The 17,507-nt window shown below is 45.6% G+C and overlaps 2 protein-coding genes across 8 annotated transcripts in view; both read left to right on the plus strand.

Moving 5' to 3' along the window:
- Positions 1–283: 283 nt before the first annotated feature.
- Positions 284–14,429, plus strand: TRMT12 (tRNA methyltransferase 12 homolog). 5 transcript variants are annotated; one of them, XM_061598675.1, is made up of 8 exons: positions 284–368; positions 1,695–1,779; positions 2,116–2,284; positions 2,737–2,935; positions 3,019–3,169; positions 5,071–5,180; positions 6,466–6,623; positions 8,214–14,429. In XM_061598675.1, the coding sequence occupies exons 2-8, from the start codon at positions 1,706–1,708 to the stop codon at positions 8,682–8,684; spliced, it is 1,332 nt and encodes a 443-aa protein (XP_061454659.1). In that variant the 5' UTR covers positions 284–368; positions 1,695–1,705; the 3' UTR covers positions 8,685–14,429. The 5 variants fall into 5 exon arrangements, with proteins under 5 accessions (XP_061454659.1, XP_061454658.1, XP_061454656.1 ...); XM_061598674.1 differs by lacking the exon at positions 284–368 and adding an exon at positions 377–897; XM_061598672.1 differs by lacking the exon at positions 284–368 and adding an exon at positions 377–671.
- A 1,172-nt stretch (positions 14,430–15,601) lies between these two features.
- The window catches only part of SYTL4 (synaptotagmin like 4), a 33,492-nt gene continuing 31,586 nt past the window's right edge, over positions 15,602–17,507 (plus strand). The window contains exon 1 of one of the 3 annotated variants that reach the window (XM_061598353.1): positions 15,602–15,711. The gene's annotated coding sequence lies outside the window, so the exon portion shown is untranslated. Of the gene's footprint in view, positions 15,712–15,899; positions 16,091–17,507 lie in introns of those variants that run through there. The other 2 variants (XM_061598355.1, XM_061598354.1) reach the window with 2 other exon arrangements.

Here is a 17,507-nt window from a genome sequence, read left to right on the forward strand (position 1 = left end):
TGCATGTCCACTCAGAAGTAAGCTCCAATAGGTTCAATGGGATTTACTCCCAGGTAAGTGTGCATTGGATTGCAGCCTAAATGAGTTAAAGATGTGAGATTAGTAGGCTGACGTCTGGTCCGCGCAGCTTTTCATACACACGGAGAGCTTCGGCTATGTGGCGGTATAGAAATAAATAAATAGACTTTCAGGCAGTTTGCCCTCAACAAACATGGCGGCTCTAGGGCATCTCTCAAGAGCAGTAGACAGAGCTAGCAACCAGCCAACGAGTTCGGAGGGATAGAGAGACATCCGTCTCCTTTTCCGGTTGCGCAATCTAAGGCGGAGGGAAATAGAAAGTATGGAGTAGCGCGCACGCGTGGTTTGAGGTAGGGGAAGTACTTGGGTGTTTCATTCCTAAATAATGTCCTTTGGGGTGGACAGGTGCAAAAGGGGACAGAGTTTCTATGTAGTCCTGTATAGAAGAGCGAATTAACGGAGGCGTCGCTTGCCTGATAACCTACAACGACTGAAATTCCCTCTGCTGTACAGGGGGCAGGAGCAATCTCCTTTTCTTCACCTGGCCACCCTAGAGGCGCTATAAGGAAAGAGACGTAAGAGCCCGGGATTTAAAAGGGCATGGAAGATGCCCAGGACGAGTTCTGTAGGATTGACAAATCTTTTAGTAGAAGGTAGGATGCCCGGGTGTAAGAGAGGACGGAAGGAAGGAATGTTAGCAGGTGTTGCGTCTCATAAAAAATTCACACCAGCTGAAATGCCGTCTTCTACGCAGTTATGAAAGGGGCAGTATCCCTGTCCTCTTTTTCACCTGGCCAGCCTAGGAGTGCGATGAGTGTTAGGCAAACATGGTCCTGTGTATGTTTACTTAGAAATGAGCCCAACAGGCGTTACTTCCAAGTAAGTACACAGGATTGCAGGCTTTTGAGGGGTTACATTTTCGACCAATGTTAGGTCTTTAATAATAAATAGCAGGCTTTATAAATTTATTGTTAGTAAACATTTATTTATTGTATCATATTTGTATCCCAGTGTTCAGGCAAAAGGCTCCCAGAGTGGCTTATATAAATCAATTAATAAATGACAACCCCTGCCTGCAGGCTTACAATCTAAAAAACTGCAACCCATAGAGGGGCAGTGGCAGGGAAGAGGAAAAAAGCAAATTCAGCCACCAGTTCTTAAAGGTTGATGATGGTAGTTCCCAAGATGTTTCTCTTTCTTGTCTGGTCCCCTCAGGGTAAAATGGATTCTTTAGAAACCCCTGTTGTGGCAAGTGAGGCTTGTATCTAGGAATCTAAAATCTTCCAACCCTTTCTACAGAAAAAGAAGTGGGGGAAAATAACAAGAATGCATGTGATTCCTCCTCTGGTGTTTACAGCCCCTGCAAACAGGAGCCATGTTTAAATCCTTCAGTAGTTTTAAGTTTCTGACTAGTTTTGTGGAGAAGCCCTTTTTTGCTGAGGAAGCCAGCCAAAGCCACATAGAAGGAACTTCTTTTATCTGGGATGATGGTATATGCACATTAAGTGTTGTCATTTGTTCTGTATTCTATAGTCTTAGGATGTTTTAGTGATTTTATTATATACCGCTATGATTTTTTTTACAAGTTGGTGGTTTAGAAATACTCTTACCAATAAAAGAAGTAAAATTTCTTCCTAGCTTGGTTTTAGATAAAAATCTTCCCTTTTATTCCATAGTTTCTGACAAAATGGATGCAGAAGATTTGTGCTCTTGTGGTACCAGAGCTGTCATTACTGAGCCACAGTTTACTCAGCTGTTCAGGTATAGTTACAGATACTAGGAGGTGGGGTGGTGGATTGTTTCCTTTTTTTAGAAGGAGAAGATACCTTTCTTGGACATTTACTTTAGCATGTTGTACGTGTGATAATTAAAGTGGAGATGCTTTGCAGATGAATATGGGGCTTTTGCAGATATGAACAGTCCCAGTTCTCAGTGTCTTAGGGCAGGTGTGGGGATGCTTTGGCCCTCCAGATGTTGCTGAACTACAACCCCCATCATCCCTAGCCATTGGGCCAATTTCTGGAGGGCTAAAGGTTCCTCACACCTGGTAGAGTAGATAGCTTTCTCTGGCTCTTCATTGACTTGTCAGTTTTGCAGGAAACAATTGCAAAGAGAGAAAATCCTGGACAACAATTACTGTGTGCAGAAGCTTCCCAGTGGTGCCATGGCATTGCCTGTATTAAGCCAAAGGATCACGGCAGAGCATCTGCAGCAACTGAAGGAAAGCATCCCACCTGGGACCACCTGTGCCCTGACATGGATCCAGGTGAGCTGAGTTCTTATTGATAAGGAACCAGTTGCTTTTTTTCCATGACTAATGAGGGGCTTGTCAATTGTCACTGAGTGTTATCAGCCTATGTCCCTTTCTTATTTTTGCTCTGTCCTCTTCAGTCTTTTCTGCTTGCCTCACTTTGCTTGATGCCATTGGTCGATCCCCTCAGATAACACAATATGTCTGTGTTGGTAATAGTGGAGTGTCACACGCTGATAGGTCACAGGGACTGGTCTGCCTGGAGTCAGGCAGCTGTGCACTTAAGGAATCATTTAGACTTTAAAATGAATGCCTTGCAGGTGCTGATTTGTAGAATAGCTTCTGAGCCTTTTGCCATGAAGGTGTGGTTGACACTTGCTGCTAACAAGTTTGGATGGGATGTGAAAATGGAGTAGGTCATGTATACTAGAGAGGAACCTGGCTAATCATCTGCATCTCGTTCCCAGAATCCAATTCCGTCAAAAGCTGTCCAGGTCCGGTCACCCGTCCAGAAGCTGCGTGACGAGCTGCAACGCTTGATGTTGAGCCATGGAGCTGCCTGGTCGATAGAGTTGGAGAGAGATCTACCACGCTCCTGGCAGCGGCATGGGGACCTGGTTCTGCTGAGCGAGGACAGCTTCAGAGATATACGATGGGGAGAGCTGGGTAAATTAGAAACACTGCATTGTGCCAGACCACTCTGGGCATCTTCCTTCCTTGGCTAACCCATCATACCTGGTGTCTTTCAGGAGAACAGCTCTGGGAGGTGGTGGCTGGTGCGCTGCGGAGCCGACGCTTAGCAAAATGTGGACATGTGCAGTCTGATTTGTTCCGATCCCCAGCTGTGACTCTTTTGCTGGGGCAGGATGGCTGGGTTGAACGTGTGGACAATGGAATTCAGTAAGGGAGAGGTGCAGTGTGATGTTTTTCTCCCCCCCCTTCTCTTTATTTGAATTCTACTTACAAGTGGAGGCAATTAGACTTTTTCAGTTCTAGAGCTTAAGCTTAGAAAGTTGATCACATTTAAGGAATTCTTATCCTGCTCTTCAGTCGAAAACAGAGCAGCTTACAAAGATAAGTGCTAACACAGTCCCTGCTCTCATGCTTGTGCTCTAAAAGAAGCAACGTGAAAAGAAAAGAGATGGGCAGGGAGGAGGGGGGGGAGCAAGCTGGTTCTTAGTTACAAAGTTAAATTCAAGGAGGAGGAACCAGAGGTTGTTGGTCTTTCAGTTGAACTGGTGGAGAGGCCCTGCAATCCTGCCTCTCCCTCTCCTATGGCCTCATCTTAATGTTGAAGTAAAACTGCCCATTGTACCTGGGATGGCTGTCTTGTCCGATGAATTCCAAGCAGTTCTCGTGGCAGGATTTTGAGTCAGCATCAATGTTCTTGGTGAAAATAGTAGGATTTTGAGTCGACTCTGGAAAGCCTAGCGGATTTTTGAGGACCAGAGTGGAATAAGGGGATGGTGAATGCTGCACTTTGCAAGGCAGAGAAGGCTGCAGTCCTATACCTGCTCACCTGTCAGTAAATTGTGTCATTAAATTGTGCTAAACAAGATTGTTCATTTAAATTAATTTAGAATACTTGTATCCCGCTTTGTATACCTGAGAGCAAGAGTGGGGAAAACTGTGGCCCTCCAGATGTTGCTGGACTAGAACTCCCATCCTCGACCATTGACCATGCTGGTTGGAAAATGATGGGAGTTGGAGTCAGCAACATCTGGAGGTTTACCAGTTCCACATTACTGGCCTATCTGGTTGTGTATGATCTGTTCTTCTGACAGTTCTGTGAGACTTTATGGTAATTAATATAAATTTAAAAAGGCATTTAAGCTGAATTTCCCTTTCTCTATACTTTCTTGAGTGCTTTTGCTACCTTGTTATTGCTTTTGTTTCTTTGTTCTCGAGGTATAGTACAACTTGATCTTCCTGGCTGATCCAAACAGTTAGTGATCCCATTAACATAGTTCCTATTTCCTACTGCTTATATTCTATTTAAAACTTGTTTAATTTGAATTTGTTAGTTGCCCTGAGACTCCTATTGAGGTGATGGGTTATGATACCCATAATTAGTAAAAATAAATGTCCTACTTTATTTACGTTTATAAAAGTATTTATATATTGCCCTCTCGCAAAACTTCAGGGCGGTGTACAGCAACATAAAGAAAACCCCTTTAAAAACAAATTATTAAAATCACTGGCTACTTGAGACATTTTTAGACAGCTGTATAGCACAAAGTCTTCAAAAGATGCCTGAAAGTCAACAGTGTGGGTGCCTGCTGAATCTCTGCCAGAAGAGTGTTCAACAGCATGGGACCGGTGACCCTAAATGCTTAACTTCCAGTTCAGGCCAGTTGGGCCTTTGTAAAATGGGGGACAACTAACAGTGCTCCCCTGGATGATTTCAGTGATTGGGTGCAGCTGGTCCTTCAGGTATCCTGGACCCACGTTATTCAGTGCTTTGTATATTGACACGTGAAAACTCAGTATTTATTTATTTATGGAATTTCTTACTCACCCTTCACCACACAGTTCTAGGGTGGGTTACAGCAACACGTAATACAGTATTAAAATCAGTTAAAAGAATTTACATTAAAAAAAATCCAGAAGAATATTCAGAAATATACGGTGGGTCCTAAAACTGTATCTCAAATGTTAAAATCCCAGGGTAAAGAATAATTTTGCCTGGTTACCCTGTTCCTCGTGGTTTTTGCTTTGCACACCTTAAGGGGCCTTCCAGGCAGGTGAATTTTATCAAGAACAAGTTTGGTTCCTTTGACGTCTTCTGATTGCCTCCGCAGGTATGTGTTTGATGTGACCTGCTGCATGCTGTCTCCAGGAAATATCACAGAGAAGCTGCGGATAGCATCTCTGAAGTGTGCTGGGGAAGTGGTGGTAGACCTTTACGCCGGTAAATATTGTAATTCAGAGCAGCAAAGATGCTCCTGCCTCTACTTGCAACCTCGTTTTGGGCACAGCCCATTTCTAAATGATTTAGCAATCTAGAGACTTAGCTGGGTCCTGAAGCCTGCCGAGCTGCTTGAACCATGTAGAAAAGTAACACAAAAACAATCTGCTTGATTCCTCCACAGTCCCTCTCCATTTCGTCTTCCAGGGCTCTAAGCCAGGGCTAGGGAATCTGTGGTCCTCTGTTGCTGGACTACAACTTGCATCATATCTGGCCATTAAGCATGCTTGCTGAATGTGATGGGTGTTGTAGTTCAACATATGGAGGGCCACAGATTCCCCATCTCTGCTGCGCTGTAGATTCTGCACTGAACAGGGGTTTAAACTAGATGACCTCTAAGATTATGTGATTCTCTTAGAAGACCCCTGATGGGTCAGATCAAAGGTCTGTTTAGGTCCAACGCTGTTTCCAAACAGGATCAAGTAGAATGCCCCTAAAAAATCACAAGCAAAACCCTCTACCATTATTTGTCCCCAGCACCCACTATTCGTAGACATACTGCCTCTGAACCTGCAGGTTCCATTTACCCACTATGGCTGTGCTGCTGGTGGATTTGTCCGTGTCTATGCTGTTGTCTAATCCTCTTCTGATTAGGAGCCATCTAAGTTAGTGGAGCTCAGGGTGACATACATGGCTCTCCCTCTGCCAGTTTTATCCTCACAACAACCCTGTGAGGTAGGTTAGGCTGAAAGTGAGTGGCTGGCCCCAGGCCACCCATTAAGCTTTATGGCTGAGTGTGGATTTGAACCTGGCTGTCTATGGTTCTTTACGCAGGAGATGTGGGCCTGCCTGCACTGAGCTGAGCTACATTTCTTGCACATAATGTGGTGTGACTGTTGCTGACATCATCTCTCCACTTCTTTCACATGATTTTCTGGCCCTAGTAGGAAAAAATGGATTCCTTGCTATGCACTGCAGGCAAAAGCCAAATAATGAACATAAGAAGAGCCCCGCTGGATGAGATCAAAGAGCCCTGCACCATCCTGTTTCCAACAGCGGCTAGTCAGATGCCTCTGGGAAGCCCACAAGCAGGACATGCATACAATAGTATTCCCACTTGTGAACGCCAGTGACTGGTATTCAGAAGCACACCGCCTCTGATCCTGGAGCTAGTAGCCATTGGTAGCCTTATCCTCCATTCATTTGTTGAATCCCCATTTTAAAGCTTTCTTAAGGTAGGCTACACCTGGAACTTGGACCTAGCTCCTGTTCTTTCTCTTGTCTTCAGGGATTGGCTATTTCACCCTGCCTTACCTGGTTCATGCTGGGGCAGCCTTCGTCCATGCCTGTGAGTGGAACCCGCGTGCTGTAGAAGCTCTGCAGAAGAACTTGCAACTGAATGGTGTGCAGGATCGGTGCCTTGTTCACCAGGGAGATAACAGGAAGGTTAGTAAAGAGGCAAATGCAATTGGGATGAGAGTTGTTGTCATGCCAGCATCTGAACTACCTTTGAAAGTAAGGTGGAGGCCAAGCAAGGTCTCTTCTAAGGTTTGGGGGGAATCTATTTGCAGCAATGCATAGCCCGTCTTTGTCTTGCCTTCCTTTCTTTCCTGCAGGTCGCGTCACTGTAACTTTTAATTTCAAAGTGTGAGAAGCAAATAAGGGCACAGTCCCCAGGCTGGGGATGGCTAACCTGTGGTCTTTTAGATGTTCTTTGGCTTCAACTCCCATCAGCATAGCCAACAGTCAGGGATGATGGGAGTTGTAGTCCAGCAACATCTGGGAAGGCTGCAGGTTAGCTGCCCTTGGGATATAACCTAAAAGGATAGGGTAAAGCAATAATGCTGCTGCCATTTCTTTTAATTCCTGTTTCTATCTTTTTTTGTGTATTGTTGTGTCTTATGACCCATATTACCCACTCTGAGATATTTGGATGTGGAGCAGGATAAAAACATAAGAGTCTGCTTGATCAGGCCAGTGGCCCATCTAGTCCAGCTATGCTGTTCTCACAGTAACCAATCAGTAGCTAGCTCTGTCTACAGTAGCCAATCAGATGCCCATGGGAAACCTGTAAGAGGACCTGGGCACAAGAGCACTCTCCCCTCCTGCGGTTTCCAGAAATTGATATTCAGAAGACCGTAGAGGCTAGTAGCCACTGATAGCCTCCAGAAATTTGTTTAATCCTCTTTCTAAAGGCCTCCAAGTTGGTGACCATCGCTGCCTCTTGTGGGAGCAAATTCCACTGTTTAACAATGTGTTGAGTGAAGAAGTATTTTCTTTTGTCTGTCCTGAATCTTCCAACATTCAGCTTCATTGGTTGTCCAAGAGTTCTAGTGCTATGTGAGAGAGGGAGAAAAAGTTTTCTCTAACCACTTTATCTATGCCATACATCATTCTGTACACTTCTATCATGTCATCTCTTACTCGTTTTTTCTCTAAACTAAAAAGCCCCCAAAGCTGCAACCGTTTGTTATAGGGGAGTTGCTCCATTTCCTTGATCATTTTGGTTGCCCTTTTCTGAACCTTTTCCAACTCTCCTAGCGATCCCTAGCATGGAATTTGCCTTTTTCACAGCTTTTGTATACTGGGTCGATATCTTTATCTAGCTATCCATGATGACACCAATGAGCATATATGTGGAATTTAGATTTTTTGCTCCAGCATGCATCACTTTACACTTGTTCACATTCAACTGCATTTGCTGTTTTACCTCCCATTCACTCAGTTTGGATCCCTTTTTGTTTTAACAGCCATGAACAATTTGGTATCGGCAAACCTGGCCACCTTACTGCTTATCCCTAACCCTGGATCATTTATGATCATTTATTAAAAGCACAGGTCGCAGTTTCAATTCTTAGGGGATTGAACTTTCTACATCTCTCCACTGGGAGAACTGTCCATCTATTGCTACTCTCTGCTTCCTAATACTCAACCAATTCCCAATCCACTGCCAGTCAGAGTAGACAATACTTGGGTAGATGGGACAAATATTAACCTTGCATAATGCAGATTTCTATTTTTTTTCTGCATCTGCAGCTGGAACTTTGGGATGTGGCTGACAGGGTGAATCTGGGGCTGATCCCAACATCGGAGGAAGGCTGGCCAGTTGCCTGCCAGGTTTTGCGGAAAGATGTGGGAGGCATCCTTCATATCCACCAGAATGTGGAATCCTTTCCAGCAAAGGCTCTTGAAAAGCCCCACAAGCCACATCTGGATCAACCTCATGAGCAGCTTGTGGTGCAAGTGGTGCCTAATATACAGAAGGACAAAGTGGTCCATGGAGACCAAAATATAGTGCAGGATGCTGGAAGGGGGAATCTGACTCTCTCAGCCAGGCACGAGTGGCAGAGGTGGGCAGAGGCCACAAGGATCCAGATCAGGACTTTGCTTCAAGAGTTGGATGGGAAGCAGTGGAGGACAAAAATCCTGCACATTGAGCAAGTGAAATCTTATGCCCCTCATGTGCACCATCTAGTCTTGGATCTGGACTGCCGACCCCTTGTGTAGCATACAGGGAGTTGACTGTCTTGCAGGAGCAACTCCAGAACAGGGGCTCCCAACCTTTTTGGGCCTGGGTGCACACTTGGAAATCTAAGGAACTGTCGTGCGCAGCACAGGATACCCATTATGCAGAAGAAAAACTGATGATATTCAGAACCCCTCTCAAACAGGCAAAACACCTGCCTCCCTCCGAATCCAAACAAAGCACAGATAAAAAGGAGGAAATACCTCCCTTCCAAACAACAAAAGCAACCAGAAAAACCTCATTTAAAAATAAAAAAATTAGGAGGAACTAGGGGATCTTGGTGGCTTCCAGTAGGGTTCCTGAGGGTGTTGTGGTACCCTCGTGTACCAGAGTGGGGACCCCAGCTCTAGAATATTGTAGTTTCTTCATGGCAGTCAACAGGGAAATTTGGAGGGAGCAGAATTGGATGAGAGTAGAAGAATTCAAAGGCCTTCTCAGTCTGTTTTGCTTTGCACTGGGTCAGTTTGTCGCAACCCTTGAAGCTGTGGCTCAAAGTGTTTGTGATCTTGGGCTGGTCCAAGAGTGTAGCGCTAGTTAAGAATGAATCTGCAAATGTTGAAGGTGCCTGGCCAGAACCAGGCAACAGAAGTGACTTCTGGATGCTGCAAGTTTTTCTTTTTAAACAAATGTTGTTACACATTTAGACCTGCATTGCTTTTTAAAAAAGACCTTTTGATATTAATGAACACAAGTTAGCCTTGAACATTCATTCCAGTGGGTCTACTTTGAATTGGACTAGTATCGGACATAACCCAATCTTTGTAATACTGCTGAAGTTTTACTCATCTTAACTGAGCTTGCTGACGCTCCGCACCACCAGGGGCTGCCAACTTTTTTGGGTCCCCCTGGTGCATCTGCAAACTGGATATTTATTGGCACCAAGCACACGCTGCAACCAAAGGTACATGCAACCTGTTCTATTTGGCACAATAGAACACTTCTTTCAAGCCTAATTTCAGCAAGAAGAAGGGACCATGTGGACACCAGCGAAGGCCTGGGTAGACTTATGTGTGTCCACAGGTGCCATGTTGGTGACTCCTGCTGAACACTGTATTATAAGGGTCAGTAGCTGGCAGGTTGCAAACAAGTTGAGGTCCATGGATGATCCCTGCTGCCATCTTAATTCACAGGGCCGTCTCCTACCTGTTCCCTCTACCTTGTGAAATTACTGGAAGAAAAGTAAACAACTGCTCTGCAAATTGCAGAGGAAAAGAGCTTTCTCCTGTCTTGACAACTGTTAAGAACCAAGGACAGGGAACAGAGGGTGCAAAAGTTATAGGAAGGACCAGGCAAAGGGAAACGCAATGTTGATAGTAGATTGGATTCTTCATCAGATTAGGGCCCAACCTTGCCAATGCTTAGGGCTGCATTCAACACAGCACTCAGGTAAATGTTTCATCAGTGCAAGGATTTTTCTTGCACAGTGAAACATTCTCCCCCCTGTGCGTCCCCTAAATCTGTTCTGGGTTTTCCCCCAACCCTGTAGAGCAGATTTGGGGATGACATGGGGGGGGGAGAGTCCAGTTGTGCTAGCAGTAATACTTGCGCTCACCCAATTAAGTAGTTGAATACCACAAAATTTCAAATCTACCTCCTTTTTTTTGGTGGGGCAGCATATTTTGGATTGGGTTGCTAACCAGTGTCTAGTGCAAAGAGATCTCCTCTGAGTAGATCGGTGGTGGGGAAACTCAGGCCTGGGCCCCAAATGTGGCCCTCCAGGCATCTGTATTCAGACCTTGGGACTTTCCCCAAGTAACACCCCTTCCCAGAATTGCACCCCTTACTGGCCCTGCTCCGTGCCCCCCACTGAGTGGTTTTGCCCGGCTGAAATGTGTCCTTGAGCTGTGATAATGGCTGTTGCCTGAGAGGTGTGTGCAGGGGCATAGTTGTGCTGGGTCATGTGTGTGTGCTGTAGACTCCTTTTTTTGGGAGCAGCCAGGTCCCTATGTAGGAGAATATAATGAAAGGGGAGCATGTTAGCCACTAAGAAGAGTCATTGTTCTTTTGTGCTGATTGGAGCCAATCAGCGCGAAAGGAGGTAAGTCAGCCATTGAGAAGACTCTTCTCAGCAGCTAACACACAGCTTCCCCTTTCATGCTGGTAGGCTCCTAGGGACATCTGTTGTAGTGGAAAGTGGACTCGGAAAGCAAGAGAGATGTGGGGAGGGGCATGGTGTGACTATCATGGAGGGATCTTGCATTTCTGAATTTGCTGCTGCACTACTGGCTGTGTGTAGAAACCTGTGGCTTCTGCATGGCTGGAATGTAGCCTACTGTACAAAGATAAGTCACATCTGTTGCCCTGCCTGTTTTTGCCTCTGGTCCTGCCCACCCCTGGAAGGTTACCCATGAGGCAGTGTAGCTCTCTGACCCCTGGAACAGATAAATATGAAAGCCTTGCGGCTTTAATAGTGATTTTATTTTGTTTCTTGTAAACAGATTACCTAATCATTTGCTTCTTTCAGAAGAGACCTTTCTTGTTCAATTTAAATGAGTCTGAATTGGTGCTCAGTGCTAGTAGTGTCCTTCTAAACATGCTCAGCTGTGGCCGCTTCTCAGCCACATCCAGAGTGTCATTTTGTAAGGTATTCCATTATGTCGAGATCTAGCTGTGTGTTGCATCAATTTCAAGTGAGACTCCGGTGGGAATAGTGGTGAGAAGGGAGCTAGAACTGACTCCATTCCAAAGAGGAGTACATACCCTTACACCTGAATTGTTTCTTTAAATACGATAAGAGTGGCACCTTACTAGCCTTTTCATAAGGAGCAGAAATATTCCTCTGCAGTTGGGGATGCTACCAAGGGCCACATTTATCCTTAGCCAACCCTGTGAGGGCCACATGCCAGTAGGGGGTCTGACCAAAAGTGTGCCTGACCCCCCCACATGTGCACACACAATCCCCCCCATACAGATCAGCTGAGGGAAGGGATTTAGCACTCTTTTCATCAAATGGCAGATCTGACAGGAACATAGGAAACTCTCTTATACCGAGTAGGGCCCCTTGATCCATCCTGCTCAGTTGTCCATACTGACTAGCAGTGACTCTCCAAGTTTCAGACTGGGAGGGGACATTCCCGGCCCTGTCTGGAGATGTTGGGGATTGATCCTGGGACCACTTACATCCGAAGCCATGGACTCTGTCATGGCGTCACATCCCCCCTCCTCAACTCCAACTTAGGGCTGCAGTTTGAACCTTGTTTTCCATGGAACCCAGTGGCTGACTTCGGAGGGCCTCAATGCTGTTTGCCTTTGTGACCTTCCATCCGCGTTGTAACTCCCTGTTGGTGTTCTGTGAGCTTTGGCTCCATCTGGGATTCACGTAGCCTTTGCTCTTTGGCTTAATTTAATCTCCTTCTGCCGGCAGGGTAACAATGGGAGCTGTGAACTCCTGGCCCGGGTGGTGCCTGCGTTCAGTGTGAGGGCCTGTCCTTTGTGTTATCATTGCTCAGAGATAGAGCCCAAAGTAAATGGAGGGTGAGTCATCATGGGGCAGCTTTCCATTTGTTCCGGAAGCCGCCTCCCCACCCCAGAGGATACGTAAGAGAGTCCCGACATGGTGCCAAGCAGCAGCAGCAGTGGCGCCTGCCAAGGGGAAGAGCAGAAAACTTTAGAGGGCAGGCTAAATGGAAGGATTTTATCGCCGGGTGCAGGAGGAGGCTTGGAACTCTTCATAGGCCACAAGTAAAAGCTGCTCTCAGGCCTGAGGCCTCTGCAAATCAGTCTGGTCCGACCCCGCCCACATTAGCTCCTGTTTGGGCTTCGCGTGTGTGTGTGTGTGTGTTCTTGGGGAAGGGTTCTAATGCTGCAGCCAGTGATGTTGCACAGCCCTATAGCTCATGGACGCCCTTTGGACCAGGCTAGCCCATCTCTGCCTTGCGCTAACCTCCTGTGGTAGTGTTCAATTTAATAAGAGCGGCTGTGTCTCTTTGCACAAAGCAGAATGCTGGACTAGATGGACCTTTGCTTTGATTCAGCAGGGCTTTCTTTTTCTAAGGTGGATGTGGGAGGCTGCCGTAGTGTGTATCGACTGCACGGGCCAGCAGCAGTTCTCCAGGCTGTGAGGCAAGGGGAATTCCCAGCCCTACCTAGAGACGGTGGGGACTGAGCCTGGGACCTTCTGCATGCAAAACTGCTGATCTACCACTGAGCTATAGCCCTTCCCCAACCTGTCATCTTTCAGACAAAGGAACCTTTTTTCTGTTGAGGACTGCCTTCCCTCGAGGGTGATGTGTTGGGGACCTCATGCCACTGAAGGGCAGAGCCAAAAGGCAGCAGGGCACCCCCTCTTTCCTCTCTCTCTCTCTCTGCCATTCCTTCCCCTCTGGTATTGCCATCGGCATGAAATTATACGGAGGGTGTCTGAAATTAGGCTGTCAAACACAGAAAAGAGCCTTACTGACTTGGATCAAAGGTCCATCTAGTCCAGGTGTGGGGAACCTTTGGTCCTCCAGATGTTGCTGATCTACAACTCCCATCAGCCCCAGCAAGCATGGCCAATGGCCAGGGATGAGGGGTGTTGTAGTGCAGCAACATCTGGTGGGCTAAAGGTTCCCACACTTGATCTAGTTTAATGCCTTGCATTCCACAGTGGCTGACCTGATGTTTCAGGGGACAAATCCATGAGCAGGGCATGAAGGCAATAGTCTTTTCCTCTTGTTTCTCGGCAACCAGTATATTCGGAGGCATGCTGTCTCTGAACTTGCTTATCAGGACAATTTGGAAGACAGTTTTTCAGTTAATTTTAGTTTTCATGGTAATACGCCATTGCAAGTTTTATACAATAATACACACCACAACTATAATGTAGCAGCCTATCAAAGGAGGAGATAGTTCAAGTAATGACAGGTAAAAAGTTAGTCTATAAGAACCAAAACAAAATGGATGTCTTTGCACATTTGCTACACATCATTTGAAACTTCCTGCCTAATGCTTTCTTGGGGCTTAGTTCCATTCCAATATCTAATAAACGGTTGCAAACATTTTAAAGCGGCCTTTCCAGATTTGAAGCCAATCTACTATGTAGTAAGCCAATCTATGTGTCGTTACGGTCTGTCCGCTCCTCCATCAGTGGAAGACATTGCTGTGTCCCAGAGTTAACAGCTGGTATGTATGCTGCAAAGAGTATGTTGCCTATAATTGTACAGCCTTGTTTTTTCTGTATAGCATCTTAACCTTTTCAAATAATAGGTAGTTCACACCCAGTGATTTCTTTAATAACATTTACAACTTTTTTCCAACAGATGTTTATCTAAGTGGGGGCCCCGCAACAAAGTGTTGCCATTTCTGTTCAGGGTTCCAGCTACTCCATTTCCTCCCCGCTGCCCCTGCACAACGAATCCATATTTAGAAAACAACAACAACCCAGTCATTTCTAGTTAGGAAAGTGATGGGGAAATACAATGAAAAGTGTGGTATGAACAAATGATTAACAGGAAGATGTATAGACACCCCTTCTGCAGAATGAATGCTAATCAAAGACCAGACATAGCTTAATCCAGTGGTGCTCAACATTTTTGGTATGGCAAGCCAAGGTCCAAATTTACTTCGTATGGTGACCCACTGATTTATTGCCACATGAATTTTGCACTTTTAAGTCTTTTCTTCCGCCAGAGATTAGCCCTCAAGTGTTAAAGTGTAAGACTTGAGCATTTCCAATGTCCAGTTATAAGTATCAACACAACATTGTATTATGTCAACAAAACAAAAAAATGGTATCAGTTAAGAATTACAAGCAATAATTGTTTGGGTTTACTAGTGAAATAAATTTAACAAACAGTACAATCCTGTGTATGTCTACTGGAAAGTAAGTGCCACTGTGCTTATTTGTATTTATTAGATTTGTTAGTCACTTGTTACCTGAAGGTTTCCGAGTGACTTATAAAATTGTTAAAAACACAAATATGTCATATCATGAAAATAATATATCATACCTGGGACCTTAGTCCCAGGCTATGGTCTGAAGGTGCATGAGGCCAGCTCCCTGCTGCAGCTAAGCAGGGTCGGGTCTGGTCAGTACCTGGACGGGAGAGCGCCTGGCAACCATATGTAAGCTGCCTTGAGTTTCAATCATGAAAAAGAAAGGCGGGGTATAAATATAATAAATAAATAAACAATAAAATAAAGCCCATAATGTCACAGGTAGCTTTGGCAGCACAATAACAACACACAGGATCATCTCAGTCTATCAAAAAGCCTGGGGGGGAAATGTAAGTCTACCTGGCATGGAAAAGATGTCAATTAAGATGCCAGGTGGAAAGCCAGTGTGGTGTAGTGGTTAAGGTGTTGGACTATGACCTGGGAGACCAGGGTTTGAATCCCCACACAGCCTTGATGCTCACTGAGTGACCTTGGGCCAGTCACTGCCTCTCAGCCTCAGAGGGAGGCAATGGTAAACCACCTCTGAATACTGCTTACCATGAAAACCGCCATAAGTCGGGATTGACTTGAAGGCAGTCCATTTCAAGACACCAGGTGGACCTCACTGGGGTCGCATTCCACAGATGGGGAGCCACAACTGAAAAGGCCCTCTCCCTTCACTCTCCCAGCCTCTCTCCTAGAGGGGAGCTACCTCCCTGTAATGCCTGTTTAGGATTGCGGTCTGTACTCAAGTCTCATGTTTAATAGTTCCCCCCCCCCCGCTTTTCGAATGAAATTAGCTAGATTTCGTACAATTTAAAAAATGCTATGGAATACAAGGAAGAACTATGTAGCTGAAAAAAAGCAACAGGTAAAAGCACACACACATGCACATCGCAGACAGATTTTAGTTAATCAAAAGTTTGTAATAGGTGACCAGTTAGTAACCGATCGAGCGATGCAGCGTTCTTACGAATAACAAACAAATCCGGACCGCCTTTCGCTTTAAGAGCTTGGCCCAAGGGCGCGGTGCCTTTAAGGAAACGGCTCCGCCCAGGTCAGGGAAAGTTTCAAGCTGTTCCTGCCGCAGTTGCAGCTGTTGGTGGGAACCGGGACGCGAGCCGGGAAAGCTGCGGGAAGCGCCGCGTGCAGGTACTAGTACCCTTCCTTTTTCTGTGCCTCTTCCAATCCAATCCGCTTTCCAGTCCTGGTCGCCTTCCAAGAACACGAGGGGGTCCTTAGCTTTTGTTTCATTCTTCCCTAGCTTTCTATCACTGATCGCATAGCTCCCCCCCCCCCGACTTGCAAGCTGTTTGCCTGATTTTAATGGCTAGAGGGGTCTTTAGTTCATTTCCTAGTGGAGAAGTGCTTGCCTGGATGTTCTGGCCTGTCCCGTTCCTTTCCGGGTGACGGTGTGTAAGGGCTGACTGGCTGGGTGACTCGTTTACAAAGGAACTCTGTATATGCTTAGAGGCACGGGTTCCAAGCAAATACAGCTTGGGCTTACCTGGAAGTAAAGCACGGGCTCCAGGTAAGCCCTGCTTAGCGATCCCCTAAGGACGTCTGCTCAAAGTTGTCTCTTGAGGGCAGGGGTATAGTCGTCTAGGGTGTGTGCGTCTTAGACCCTTTACTTTTTTGGGAGCAGGGTCCCTATGTCTTCAGCATCCTATGAGACAATCTGCATGAAAAGGGAGTGTGTTAGCAGCTAAGAAGAGGCTTCTAACATGCTTCTTTGTCCTTTCCTGCTGATTGGAGCCAGAGTGAAAGGAGATGAGTCATCCATTGAGAAGACTCTTCTGAGTAGCTAACACTCCCCTTTCATGCTGATTGGCTCCTAGGGATGTCAGTTGTTGTGGGAGAAGGCATTAACAAGGATCTCATTCTAAACTCAGTAGCAAAATAAGGGGGGGGAATGTGGCTGTGACTAACATGAGGGGACCCTGCACTTCTGAATTTGCCACTATGGTAGTGCTTGAGGATGTGTGTGTGCACACGCGCATGTTCGTCCTCTATTCCTGCTTAACCTATTCTTTGCTCCTTCGTCCTACTGTTTTCCTTGGTTCATTCTGGTTTACAAACATGCTTCATTTATTAGATGCTGGGGCTTGTTTAGAAATTTCAGCTCTTCCTATTTGCCCCAAACAGTGGATGTCTGATGGCCTTGGAGTTTGATTTTGAGCCAGAACTTGATGGTGAAACATGTTTGGGATGAGTGTGTAAAGTTGGGATAGTCTCTAAGCATGTGCAAAATGCCTTTTCCCTTTGCATAAGTGAGTAGTTGCAGCAGACGCTGGAGCTACAGGGGAGGAAAGGTCAAGTCCGATGACATAGCATCCAGGCAGACTTCATGTGCTCGAGTGGAAGGGAGAGAACTTTATACATGTTCAAAGGTGCTGCCTAATTACACTGCAAGATCCAGGGCGGATCTACTGACATTATATGCTGAGAGAGTCACCAGTCTGGTGGGTTTTTTTGGCCGGTATATTCTGCAGCATGTCACCAACTCAATAATCTTTAATGTTATTTAACAAAATGTATATATTGCTTGATTGTAGTAAAACTCGTAAGCCGTTTACAAAACAACAACAACAAATAATTTAAAACAATTAAAAGATATTAAAATCAACTGTAAGCGAAAGTGATTTAAGCATGTCAACATCTTCATGTCTTGCTTATACAAAAATGTTTTAAGCAAGCACCTAAAAGAGTACAGTGAAGGTGCCTGCCTGATGTCAATAGGCATGGAGTTCCAAAGTGTAGGTGTTGCCACGCTAAAAGATCAATTACTTACAAGTACAGTAGTGATGGATTTATAATAGTGAACTCGTAGTGGATTTATATTTGAGTGTCCACACATCATCCTGCTTTATTTCCTGTTCTGTAATACTACCCTAATGTTGTTGCATTATTGCTGTTTGGAGGGGCAACTTTGCGCTAAAACACACCAA

The sequence above is a fragment of the Rhineura floridana genome, chromosome 16 (assembly GCF_030035675.1).
Source record: "Rhineura floridana isolate rRhiFlo1 chromosome 16, rRhiFlo1.hap2, whole genome shotgun sequence".
Classification (NCBI taxonomy): Eukaryota; Metazoa; Chordata; class Lepidosauria; order Squamata; family Rhineuridae; genus Rhineura; species Rhineura floridana.

Excerpts from the sequence above, each read along its gene's own strand:
- TRMT12 (XM_061598671.1), top strand. The coding sequence starts at position 1,394 with ATGTTTAAATCCTTCAGTAGTTTTAAGTTTCTGACTAGTTTTGTGGAG. Across the intron at positions 1,509-1,694 it reads TTCTTTTATCTGGGATGATG|TTTCTGACAAAATGGATGCA; the intron begins GTATATGCACAT and ends TTTATTCCATAG. Across the intron at positions 6,624-8,213 it reads ACCAGGGAGATAACAGGAAG|CTGGAACTTTGGGATGTGGC; the intron begins GTTAGTAAAGAG and ends CTGCATCTGCAG.